General features: G+C 42.6%; 1 protein-coding gene across 4 annotated transcripts in view; it reads right to left on the bottom strand.

The window, feature by feature from the left end:
* The window catches only part of SERINC5 (serine incorporator 5), a 178,684-nt gene that overhangs the window by 13,313 nt on the left and 152,957 nt on the right, over window positions 1-12,414 (bottom strand). For all 4 annotated transcript variants that reach the window (XM_049707759.1, XM_049707758.1, XM_012537375.3 and 1 more), the window contains 3 exons: window positions 9,202-9,413; window positions 7,579-7,674; window positions 4,972-5,098 (listed from right to left, as the gene is read on the bottom strand). In XM_049707759.1, coding sequence (XP_049563716.1) covers window positions 4,972-5,098; window positions 7,579-7,674; window positions 9,202-9,413 — 435 coding nt within the window. The remainder of the gene's footprint in view (window positions 1-4,971; window positions 5,099-7,578; window positions 7,675-9,201; window positions 9,414-12,414) is intronic.

Genomic DNA, 12,414 nt, shown 5'->3' with positions numbered 1-12,414 from the left:
AAATAAGGTCTTTATTCAATCATGGCCTTTACCCACAAAACACTCTTCTTAAAATTACTGAGAAAATATTGTTTTTACAAACTCTTTAAAAGCCTAGGAAATTCTTATTGTCTGCACTCTGGCTATTACTAAGACCCATCTGGTCGGCACAAGACAACAATTCCCGGATTATCCATAACCTCTTCCCTTCCAGGGCTAAGGCCTGAGTGACTTTAACCCAGTACTTCCTGTGGGGGTGGGAGGAGCCTGACAGCATTTGGTTGGGACAATGCTTCAGTGGACAGAGAAGGTCTAATCACCTTATTTGTTTACTATCTCGAGCCCTCTCTCACCAAAAGCCAGGGGCATCTTGCATTTGTTGTGACAACCAAAAAAGAAAAACGCCTCCCTGCTACCCCCAACCCCTCCCAACCTCTGTCATGCCCAGAATCTCTTCCATATTGGAAGAATGATTTGCAATGCAGGTGCCCCTCCACATCTGCTTCAGTGGTTCGGGAACTGGCCAAACTCCACTAGGTCACAGAAAATCTCTAGACAACACGTCCAGACTTTCCTATCGGAGACCACAGATTCTGCCCCCGACAAACTTACAGGGCCCTTGAGAGATCCCGTGACTGTTCTCAGACTTGGTATAATCAAGTTGTTATGTTCCCAGTGGAAACCAGAGTTGGTGGAAAGGGGTCCTCAACATGTTCCTGATGCAGAGACATGAAAACTTCTAGCTGGCAGGTTAGGCAGTAACAGGATTCCCAAAAGGTACTCCCCCCACCCCCTTCTTAAATAAAAGCAGTAGGTCCAGAACACACCAAAAGAATAGATAACCCTCCTTGATTTGCCAACTTTTCTCCATTTAAACCAATCTCTCCAGTGCCATCTTACCAATCTTGCACCTATTTCCATATGGTCTGCTATAGTGCTGTGAAATGTCCCATTTGGAACTAGCAAGTTGTTTGACCTTTACTAAAGATTCTTAGTTTTTCCAATTTTGTTCTCAAATTCCTAAGACAGCTGAAAAAAGAGTTATTTTTTTCTCTTAAGCATAGCTAAAACTGAAATAGCCGGGGAACATTTTACAGCACAAATGCCTCCTAATAATGCAATTATGCAAGTCATCCAGCTGATTGTTCCACCTAAGTGAAGGACCTTACTCCAAGTCTTCCCAGGGTGGGGGGGAATGACTATGAACCTGTCTCTCCTAATACGCCAGCAAAGGAGATGTAAGGAAAGGTTTCCTGAACTGGGGGAGAAATATAGGAGCAGTCTCCACATCTCAATTTTCCTTATGTGTACAATGAGGGAATTGAACTTTTCTTTTTTTGGGGGGGTGGGGGTGGGGTGCACAGCTTGTGGGATCTTAGCTTCCCAACCAGGGATGAAACCCGGGCTGTCGGCAATGAAAGGACAGAGTCCTAACCACTGGACCGTCAGAGAATTCCCAAGAGGGAATTGAACTTGATCGACTCCATGATCCTGTCTCATCTGACAGTTTGTGAACTTGAATCCAACAGAATAACAATTTCAATCAAAATCTAGAGACCAAGGAGGGACTTAAGGAATAGGTGGAGGAGGCCAGGGCCTATGACAGCAAGGATCCAGGCCTAAGGGGGTACAGGGGCACCCGCTTATAGAAAGAGCCATCAGGGTACTCCTGACGGGGTCCGGGCTGTGACATTTCTTCACAGCACAATGCCTGGGTACAGCAGAAGAGGCTTTGGGAGAAAGGGCAGCCTCAGTTGCAAAGCTGGCGAGTGAGTTTTGGCTGAGCCCTTCTTCCAAGCTAAGACAGCCGAGAGTAAAACATCCTCACAGTGAGTGCCCAGAAGCAGGACTTGGGACAGAGCCAGAAACTGAGACTGGAGGGCATCATGAGAGCCTCCTAAAGAAGTGTCTGAGAGAGAGAGAGAGAGAGTGTGTCGGGGGTGAGGAGGCTCCAGTTGGGTGAGAACATAGCACAGTGAGCCTCTAAGATCTTACCAAAAAAAGTTAACCCCAATCCCAAGCAATCCTGGACTTCCATTGAAAACAGGTGATTTCTTCTCCCTTCAACGCACACACCACCCAATCTTCTGGCTTCCTACAGAGTCTATGGAGAATTCTAGATATTCCTGCAATCATCTTCAAATGACAGTTTTCGCCCAGGCAGCGCAGCCTCCTTCTGTAGTATCTTCCAATCTCTCAATCCTCTGAGTCTAGGAAAGTCAAGATTTGAAACACTCCTAATTGGGTCACCTCTCACACCTCCCTGTTCAAGGCCCTCCTAGGCTGAACTCAGTACCCCTTGAGCTCCAAGATGCTTGGTATAAAGTTCTCAAAGCCCATTCCTCCTGGAGCTGTGGTGGGTAATCAGAGCAAACATCAGTCACTCAGACACCCACACCCCACCCTGTGCAGCACTTCACTGACCCCTGAGGAATCACCTGCCATCACCAGGCAGTGTGTCCGCGCCATGTGTTACACCAATACCCTGGAGCTGCCTGGCTACTCCTCAGCTCCACTCGGTGTGGCTGCTGTTTTCTGTCTCCTCGTTCCTTTGCACACCATGGTTTTGCAGTTTGATTACCAGCATTCAAAAACGTTTGTTGGGCTTCCCTGGTGGCGCAGTGGTTGGGAGTCCACCTGCCGATGCAGGGGACACGGGTTCGCGCCCCGGTCCGGGAAGATCCCACATGCCGCAGAGCGGCTGGGCCCATGAGCCATGGCCACTGAGCCTGCGCGTCCGGAGCCTGTGCTCCGCAACGGGAGAGGCCACAACAGTGAGAGGCCCGCGTACCGAAAGAAAAAAAAAAAAGTTTGTTACTGGCATTTAGACAGATGTTAAGTAGCAGCTGTCAGCTTTGAAATTTGTTATCTTTTGGGAATATCAGATTAGACCTTACCAACCTCCACTAAAGTGCCTCTAAATTCCAAAAGGAGCAATGTTTTATTCATCATTTCTCACTCAAGGATGGCAGTGAAAATCTAACAGGGTGAAAATTCCACACCACAAACCAACACCACTGGTGGCAGTTCTATCAGCACATTAAATAGCATTTTTGCCATCTTTTCCATTGATGGGCTTATAGCAAATCTATGCCCTATTTTTATCTAAGGGCACAAACATTTTTTATCATGCAGGATTAGGCATTCAGCAACTCAAAAAACACATGATTTTATTGTATCCAATATATTTACAGCCTTTTTTTTTCTGATAGCACAAACAAAAGAAACACTAGCTCATTGTAAAAAAAAAAAAAAAATTTTTTTTTTTTTTTTTAAGAAAAAAACAGAAAAAAAGTTATCCCTAATACCACCACTCTTACAAGCTTGGTTTATCTCCTTCCAGGAGTTTTTCTACATGTGTAAATACAACTATATTTTATTTTAAAAATGGAATATTCTACACTTATAGTTTAGTAACCTACTTTCTCCTCACTGGATTTACCAATATTTTTTTACATACCAATGCAGAAAAAAATGTGAGTGACAAATTGCAAAATTAGCCATGTTGCTGACACTTCTCCCCAAAGCCCAACAATAACAGACTCAGGAAGGAAAAACTTAAGAAAGGAAGGGCTGAGAATCAGCATTAAAATGTGGGTGGCCTTTATGGCTTTCCTGAAAACATTCATTGACGAGGGCCCGAATCAGTGAACAAGTATGGAATTAATAACGGTGTAAGGCCAGAAACCGGTCACCACAGTCCCTTCTGCTGCATCATGGAAAGGCTGTCACCACATCACAGACAGGCTGAGAGCTTGCACGCGTTTGAAAGCTTGATGCATGACTGTGAACACGTGCTTTATAAAACTCAGTTCTCTTGTCTACGTCTGTTGTCTGTCTATGTCTGTTGGTCTCTCTCTATGGCATTAGGGGGTGTTAGAAGCTCTAAGAGAAAAAGCTGACATGCTCAGAGAGACATTCTATTTATACAAGCTATCACCACCAGGATAGTACAGTTTTGGCCAGAGGAAGATTACCATGTGCCTGTGACTAGCTGAAATTTTTAGACACTGAAATATAACAAACGAGGGACTTCCCTGGTGGTCCGGTGAGTAAGACTCCATGCTCTCAATGCAGGGGGCCCAGGTTCGATCCCTGGTTGGGGAACTAGATCCCGCATGCATGCCACAACTAAGAGCCCACATGCCGCAACGAAGATCCCGTATGCCGCAACTAAGACCCGGCATAACCAAAATAAATAAATAAATAAATATACATATATATATATATATATATATTTTTTTTTTTCTTTTAATAAAAATAAAGAAGAAATATAACAAACGAAATGTAAAACACAGGAGTAAAACCTAAACATGAAAGGGTTACTGTCAAAGGGAAGCTTGATCATCAGTGAAATATGTACCTGAAGTAAGAAACTTATCATTCCTACCCTTTACTTTTCTCCTTCTCGTATCTTCTACAGATTTTGAAGGTGGAATAAACCTCACCCCAAGCATCTGCAATACAGCCTGTTTATGTATCACACTTACTTTTGGAGAAATGAGTTCGCCTCCTTAATAGCAATGTGGGTTTTAGCATAAAAGAAAAGGGATGTTTCCTGTCTTTCCTGGACCAAGCACAAAATGACTGTGCATGGATTACTTTTTACTCTTTCCATCAACAAGAGAACAAACGATATTTCCGCTGGAGTAGAAAGTTGCCAAAACATTCTGGCACATTCCACCTCTTCCTCACTTTGTGCTCCCTTACCCTCCAAAAATGCTTTAGCAAGTAGTACTCAACTGTCTGTTAAAGCATTGCAACGTACCATATATATTTATTTTATTTACCACATAGAAATACAAGTTAGGCAAATGAAGTCCAAACACCTAGATTTCATGCTGTAATACCACCTGTTTACTTCAGGCTACATTTTCCCTCTTCCTCAGATGGTATTTGTTTGGCTGCCTCACACTGCTAAAATGTATGTAAATTCTCCTCTTATACTTTTAAAGTCTGCAAAGATGGCCTTAGGTAACTCCTGAAACTTACCAGGAATACAAGATGCACGCACACAACAGAGTGGTACCCAGTCCAGCAACCAAGTTTTTGTCTCTGTACAGGTCCTGACCAAAGTCAGGCACGCAGATGGTGACATTCTTCCCATGTTGATCTAGAACTTGTGAAGAAAAGGGAAAGGAATCAGAGCCACATTAGAAAAGCCCGCTGTAACTCAGGGATGCATTCACTTTGGGAAAATTCATGCAGTGCAGAACAGTGAGACTCAGCACTGGAAGCTTCTCCTCTACTGTCCCACTCGACTCAGACTAGATTGTTACTACTGTGAAGCACCCTCTGCCACCTAGGAAGCCTCTCGGAGCAAGACCCTCGGGTTCCAGCTTAGTGCTAAAGGGATCTTCAGTCCCAGGACTTTCTAAGAGTCGTGCTATTTTTCAGTACTATTGAAACGATAGTAAAGAGTAAACTTAGGTCATTTTTCAGTTGATTGGGCAGTTGATTGGCAGGTAGTGTGCAGCTAACTGAGAGCATCCTCCATGTCTATCCTCCCTGGAGAAGTGTTAAGACTATTACATCAAACAGGAACCTGCAGGAACTGCTATCTGGCCGACAGCCTCCACCCAGATGAGAAGTCATTTTACTGTTGGTAATAGGGCAGTCATGACATCTTACGGCTGTAACCTGGGAACCTCCTCAAGTGGTCTAGAGCTTTAAAAAATTGTGAGAGGCTACATAACAAAGATTTGTATCATATTACCATCACTAGTCGTTTACTTTTTATCTATCACAGAGTCTTCAATTTTGAACACCCAAGCTGGGTCTGTTTGCCAACTCTGCCCAAAAATAAGGAACGTAAACATAAAATAACAGGCTAGAAACCATTTTACAAACATGCACATTCTAAGAGTTTAAAGTTGGACTAAAATTATTACTGATGCTCCCACTTGAAACTGTAAACTGTGTGTGCTGTGGTTTAAGGAATCTTTATTCTTAGGCCAATGAAAATTTTCTTTACAAAACTGACCAAAATATGAACTTTGCTATTTAAGTAGTACCACCCAAAATTAAAAATAAAAGTTTTTTTCTGTATTTAAGTAATACCTGCCATTAAAAAGAAAAATGTTGTAACCAAAAACCCCGTTAAGTTAAAAACAGAGATTAATACATAGTCAAAACACTCATAAAAGTCTTAAATAGAGTAGACTTAAATAAACTTAGAGTCAAGAGAGATTTAAAAAAAAAATATCCAGGATAGACTATACTTAATATAAGATGTACAATTATATTTGCATTGTACTATAAATAGCTATAAAGGCAAGACCCATATGTAGTACATGTATATGCTAAAAGTTTCAAATTATCTTTGCATTTGCTTTCTAAATTTAAAAAAGGAAAACAACTTCAATTTTCTATTCTAGAGAAAAGAGAGTACATGTATTTCACCTGATGTATATAAGATAAAATGTACCCAAACATACTCACATGTATATGAGTATACATTTATATACACATTTATATATCACAAAAGTGATAAAGATGATGAAATATAATGAGTTTGGAAATCAACACAAGAAAATCTGGTCCTTTACTGGGAAAGCTTATAATATAATAGTGCTTTTATAGTTCTCAAATATTCATTGCAACCACTCTACAAGAATAATAGGCACCCTTTATATAGCACCTACTACATGCCAGGAACTGTACTCATACTTACATACACACACATACTCATTGAAATCTTAAAAACCACCCTATAAAAGAAGAATTTTATTTAATTATCTTCTTAAAATAATAATTAAAATTCTTATTTTAGGGGCTTCCCTGGTGGCGCAATGGTTAAGAACCCACCTGCTAATGCAGGGGACACAGGATCGAGCCCCGGTCCGGGAGGATCCCACATGCCACGGAGCAACTAAGTCCGTGCGCCACAACTACTGAGCCTGTGCTCTAGAGCCCGCGAGCCACAACTACTGAGCCTGAGCACCACAACTACTGAAGCCCGCGCGCCTAGAGCCCGTGCTCCGCAACAAGAGAAGCCACCACAGTGAGAAGCCCACGCACCACAAGAAAGAGCAGCCCCCGCTCCTGCAACTAGAGAAAGCCCCGCATGCAGCAACAAAAACCAGATGCAACCAAAAAAAAACAAAAAAAATCTTATTTTAAAGGCGAGATATCTAGGGAGAGAAAAGTGACTTCATACAAGTTACTTAAGTGGCAGAACCACTCCCATGCTCTTTCTACTCTCTGTTACAGTCAGAGAAATGATCAGCTAAAGAAAATTAATAACCATCTAAAAATAATAATAAAAAAAATAGAGCAAAAAATTTTTTCTTGAATATTTTTGATTATTTCTTGAACATTTGAGTATTTCTGAGGAGGAAAATGCAGATTAGGCCTCAAAGCAAACTCAACAGCCCTCCTTAGTTCACGTCTTTCCTGAACAGCAGGAAGACTCAGGAGAAGGAAGTTTCATGTTCATATCCCATGTTGAGGACCTCATTTAATGAAGAAGTCTAGATCATCTCTCTATTTTGATGTGTCGTATCCCTGATACTTAAACGATAGCTCACAGAGACATAGTGCTCACTCCACAAATGACATTCAACCTGCAAGCACAGGCTCCCTAACAAGCTGGCTTACCTACTTCTACAGGTTTGCTGGACAGAGCTGAGAACGTGAGATACGTGACGTAGCAGCTGATGAGACCCGACTGCAGTAACCCAGAGTGTGGTTGTCCTGGAGAATGAGAAGAGACAGTGTTTTAAATCAATGATGAGAAAGCATATGTGCCTTAAAAAAACAGGTCTCCCCCAAATGATATCCCTCCAACTTGGAGCCCCACCCTTCAAGGTAAGAAGAGGTACGTAATGTGTTTCTCAGATGACACCAAAACATTTGGGGAGGGGGCGGGGCGGGGAGTGATACACTGAACCTAACTGCTGTTTTAGAGATGACAAGTTCTACCGAGTTCTCTCCCAACACCCTATTTTGATAATAACTACAGCTGTACTGAAACATATTGCCTGGTCTCTGTGAGGTTCATAACATTAGTTCTTAAATCACAAAACCTCCAAAGAAAATTTACCATCGTTATTTGTGAGATCACATAGTTTAGTGGGGTAAATGATGGATTTTATAGGGAGGGCCTGGATTCCAGACGGGGAGAAAGCTCATATCTGTCAATGGACAAAAAATCCTTTGGGAATACCAGAGCTGGTCCAAACCAAAGAAGAAGGCTATGGGACTGAGCATTCACTGGGAAATGGTCTTCAATGTTACAATATTTAAATTAAACTGTTCGGATGGTTGAGAGTAACCAAGATGTGATAAAAGGGATTTATCCTTTTTTTGGTGAAATTTTCAACCACCTGCAGACATAAAAGGATTTAGTTTCGCCCAGTCTTCCATTTGATTAAATTTATTCCCAGAGTTATAATTATTAAATTATAATGACCCATAAAGGTAAAAAATAGGCCCTTTTATAATGTTGCTCTTTGGCATGGGAATAAGACTCACCTTAACAATTAATGGCATTAAACCAAATATTTCAAAATATTATAACTATTTCAAAAAGTAGGATTTAACCCAAAGAACATTTTAATCTGAATACTAATGCTTTAGGAAATTCTTAATTGATCAATTAAAGGAACTGGAGGAGTAATAACCATCTCAATTTCAATAATGAACTTCCATCATCTCTTCCTTTTAGCTTTGAAACAACCATGAGCAAGATCAGGCTCACAGGTTTCTGTTGGCTTCGCAGAGGAAGGATTGGGGTGTGAGAACAGTTAGCTCCCGGAGCTAGCTGCTGGCAGAGCCAGGATCGGATTTCCTGCTTCCTGACTCTGGGACCACGCTGTCCTTAATTTGTGGTCCACAGGGGTCTTAAGTGAAAGATGAGCCCCAGAACAGCTCCTTCCGTAGCCCTCTCACTCATTCAAGTTTTACACAGAGATCACAGGGAAGAGCTAAATATCCACTAAAGGTGTTTTCCATTGAAAGGCTCCTTGTAGTGCATTATGTAATGGCAACATCTATCTCCTTATTTATTGGCTTCATTACACTCAAATCTTGGACACAAGGCATGCGTGACTATCACATTCGCCCCAGTGTGGGGCATGAAGGGGACACTGGGGTCCCACCTTTCCTATTGCTGATCCACCCATGGTAAATTAAGGAATGACCATAATTTCCAAAAAGGGAGGGGTGTTGCTCAAAGACATTTATAATATGAATAAGAATGGAAAAAAAAACTGTGCTTACGATCTTGGACACAGGGTGAGATGGCTACCACTGAAATAAGCAGACACAGGCCTCCGTTTACCCCCAGAAGAATTTTATTTTCCAGGCAACCATCTTTCTGTGTATAAAACACTGCCATCAAAATCAAGCCTCCCGTGGCGATGGAGTACATGATGAGAGTCACCAGGGACAGAGAGGCGTACCACAGCTTGTTGCTAGCTGTGCCTGCGGTCCTGTTTCTCCAGGAAGTGGAGAAGAGGAAGGGGAGAGAAGACAGGTCAATTGATTCTCCGACAGCATCTATCATCCCTCAGGCATTATTCACTAATGCTATCAGGCCCCAGCCCATAGTAATGAGTTATCCAAAGGCCTATCATTTTACCCACTAGAAGCTAGAAGGTACAGGTAAATATGCAAAAAGTTCTTGGCTCAAGGATAGAATTTTTTCTAAACACTGATAAAATTCCATCTTTGACTCAAGTGTATTCATCAGCTAAAATGAATACACCACAGACTTTATTCTAGCTTCCCCGTTCTGGATGTCAATTACCCTGGGACAGGTTTTGGCAGTATTAAAAAGTGGCTCTTTGCTGGAGTTGGAGCTTTCCCCATAAACACAGAGCCTGGAGGTGCCAGTCTCTTAGCCAAGTGCTGCCAGCAGCTCCTGCTGACACTCATCTTCCCTTTAGGGAGAGAGAAGCAAATGAACTTCACCCGGAGAAAGACTGGCTGACCTCAGCTCTTCTGTCTCTGCACTGAAAAGGAGAATCTGTACTAGTTCTGCTTCTCCCAAACAATGCCAGGTATGATTAAGAAGTTTGACATTAGAAAAAGTGAAGACAGGAATTCCCTGGTGGTCCAGTGGTTAGGACTCAGTGCTCTCACTGCCAGGGGTCCAGGTTCAATTCCTGGTTGGGGAACTAAGATCCCGCAAGCCACGCAGCACGGCCAAAAAAAAGAAAAGAAAAGAAAAGGGGGGGGTGGAGAATAAAATCAGCCGGGAAAAGAGTAGAAATTTTAATGGGATTTACAATAAAGAATCTAAAAGAGGAGGTTAATGTGCTCTCTGATTTATGTAAACATTAATAAAGGGATGGGAGAAATAAGTAGTGATTTAACAATCTACAGAAACTGTTCAGAACAAAGAAAAGAGGGCTTATTGATGCTAAATGAAGAGGACAGAACAACAGGGGGATGGACTGAATCACTGTCATCTGCCTTAGGATTCAATTGCCCTTTGTAACCACACTCTCACAAACCTTCACAGAGAAAGCAACATACTCACTATCTTCACAAAGCTGGAGAGTGTTCAAGCAACCCAGCTAAAATGTTTCAATTATGAAGTTACTGCAGCCCGGAGACAAAGAAAACAGGGAGGAAAGGCCAAAATGACAATGACCATCATATTCCTGAAACGGAGCCAGGTGCTCCGATGACCACAGTTATTCTAACAGGGAAGGCACACAAAGCAAATGAAGAGAAAATGAAACTAGAGAAAGGAAGGAGCCAAATGGTAATCGACGACAGGGAGAGAAAATGGATTAAGTAGAAAAAGGTGAACACTGCTGACCAGTGTGTAGGTGGGGTCCAGCTGTTTCCTCACTAGTCTTTTGGGCTATGTTATTACTATAAGAAGGACTTTCTTAACAGTTAATTTATGCTTAGATTCCCAAGGTTAAATCTTCAACCCTAACCTCTCCTCTCAACTCCAGGCTCCTATTATCCAACTGTTAATGTCTTCGCTTGGAGGTCTAATCTGCATGTCAAACTTGGCAGGTCCAGATTAACTTCCCAATATTCAAACCTCCATCCCCAAACATGCTCTTCTGTGATCTTCCCAACCTCAGAACATGAATTTTCCATTCTTCCCATTAGGGGTGGGGGTGGGGGTGGGGGGAGATTAAAGAACTGCAGTTGCTCTTGACTGCTGTCTTTTTCTCTCCCTGCTCCTCTCCTCTCCCCACCACCATGCCATCCCCAGCAGCAAATTCCACTGCTTCCAACTTCAGACTATATCAGAATCTGACTGCTGCTACCATGTGGTTTGCACTCTTCCCTCACCACTGGGGTCCAGCCACAGTGGATGTCCCTGTGCCCCTTAAAGAAGCCAGCACGATCCTGCCTTAGGCTCTCCCCAACTTCCTTCGTCTCCCTCACACCTCGTCATGAAAGCCTTTCCCTGCTCTGCTCACCCCAACTCCCACACCCTTTCTTTTTCTCCAGAGCACTTTTCACCATTAAACCTAGTACGTATTTGCTTGATTATAAGTTGATTATCTATCGCCCCTCTCCCCAGGAGAATATAAGCTCCACAGAGCAGGACACGGTTGCATTCACTGCTGCTCTCCTACTGTCGAGTGCCCGGCAAATAATAGGTGCTTAATGAATATTGGTGCAAGGACTGCCAACTGTCAGAGGATAACTGGAGGCAGCAATGGTGGCAGAGTGGCTGTGATTCCTGCTGCTCCAGACTCAGTTGGTCCTCCCAATGACATCTTCTATAGACACCCCAAATAAGTGCTGTGACTTATTATCTTTATACTCTTGGTGCCCGGCACACAGTTAATAGTCCAAAAATTTTGAATCAGTGCTCAATAAGAAGCCCTTGGATGGAGATTAGAAAAAGACCGGGCAGTGGGGAGGAGTGTATGGACACAGAAGCAAGCAGGTTATCAGGTTAGGAAAGATGTCTGGGCTCAGGCTTCGGGTGAGGGTTAGGAGTAAACAAAACCCAACAACAACATTAATTTAAAATCCATAAAATCTAATAAATAAATAAATAAAATCTAGAAAATGGGTCTTTATTAGAAACACCTAAATAGGGCTTCCCTGGTGGCGCAGTAGTTAAGAATCTGCCTGCCAATGCAGGGGACGTGGGTTCAAGTCCTGGTCCGGGAAGATCCCACGTGCCGCGGAGCAACTAAGCCCGTGCGCCACAACTACTGAGCCTATGCTGTAGAGTCCGTGAGCCACAACTGCTGAGCCTGTGTGCCCAGAGCCCGTGCTCCACAACAAGAGAAGCCACCGCAATGAGAAGCCCGCGCACCGCAACGAAGAGTAGCCCCCGCTCACCGCAACTAAAGACCCAATGCAGCCAAAAAAAATAAAAATAAATTAATTAATTTAAAAAAAATGCAACTCCCTCCAAAAAAGAAACACCTAAATATACTGTTTACTTTTTGTTATTTCAGTTTTAATATAGAACTGATGCTTCGAATTATAAAAATTGACCTA

The sequence above is a fragment of the Orcinus orca genome, chromosome 3 (genome assembly GCF_937001465.1).
Source record: "Orcinus orca chromosome 3, mOrcOrc1.1, whole genome shotgun sequence".
Lineage (NCBI taxonomy): Eukaryota > Metazoa > Chordata > Mammalia > Artiodactyla > Delphinidae > Orcinus > Orcinus orca.
This window is presented reverse-complemented; position numbering and strand designations above follow the sequence as displayed.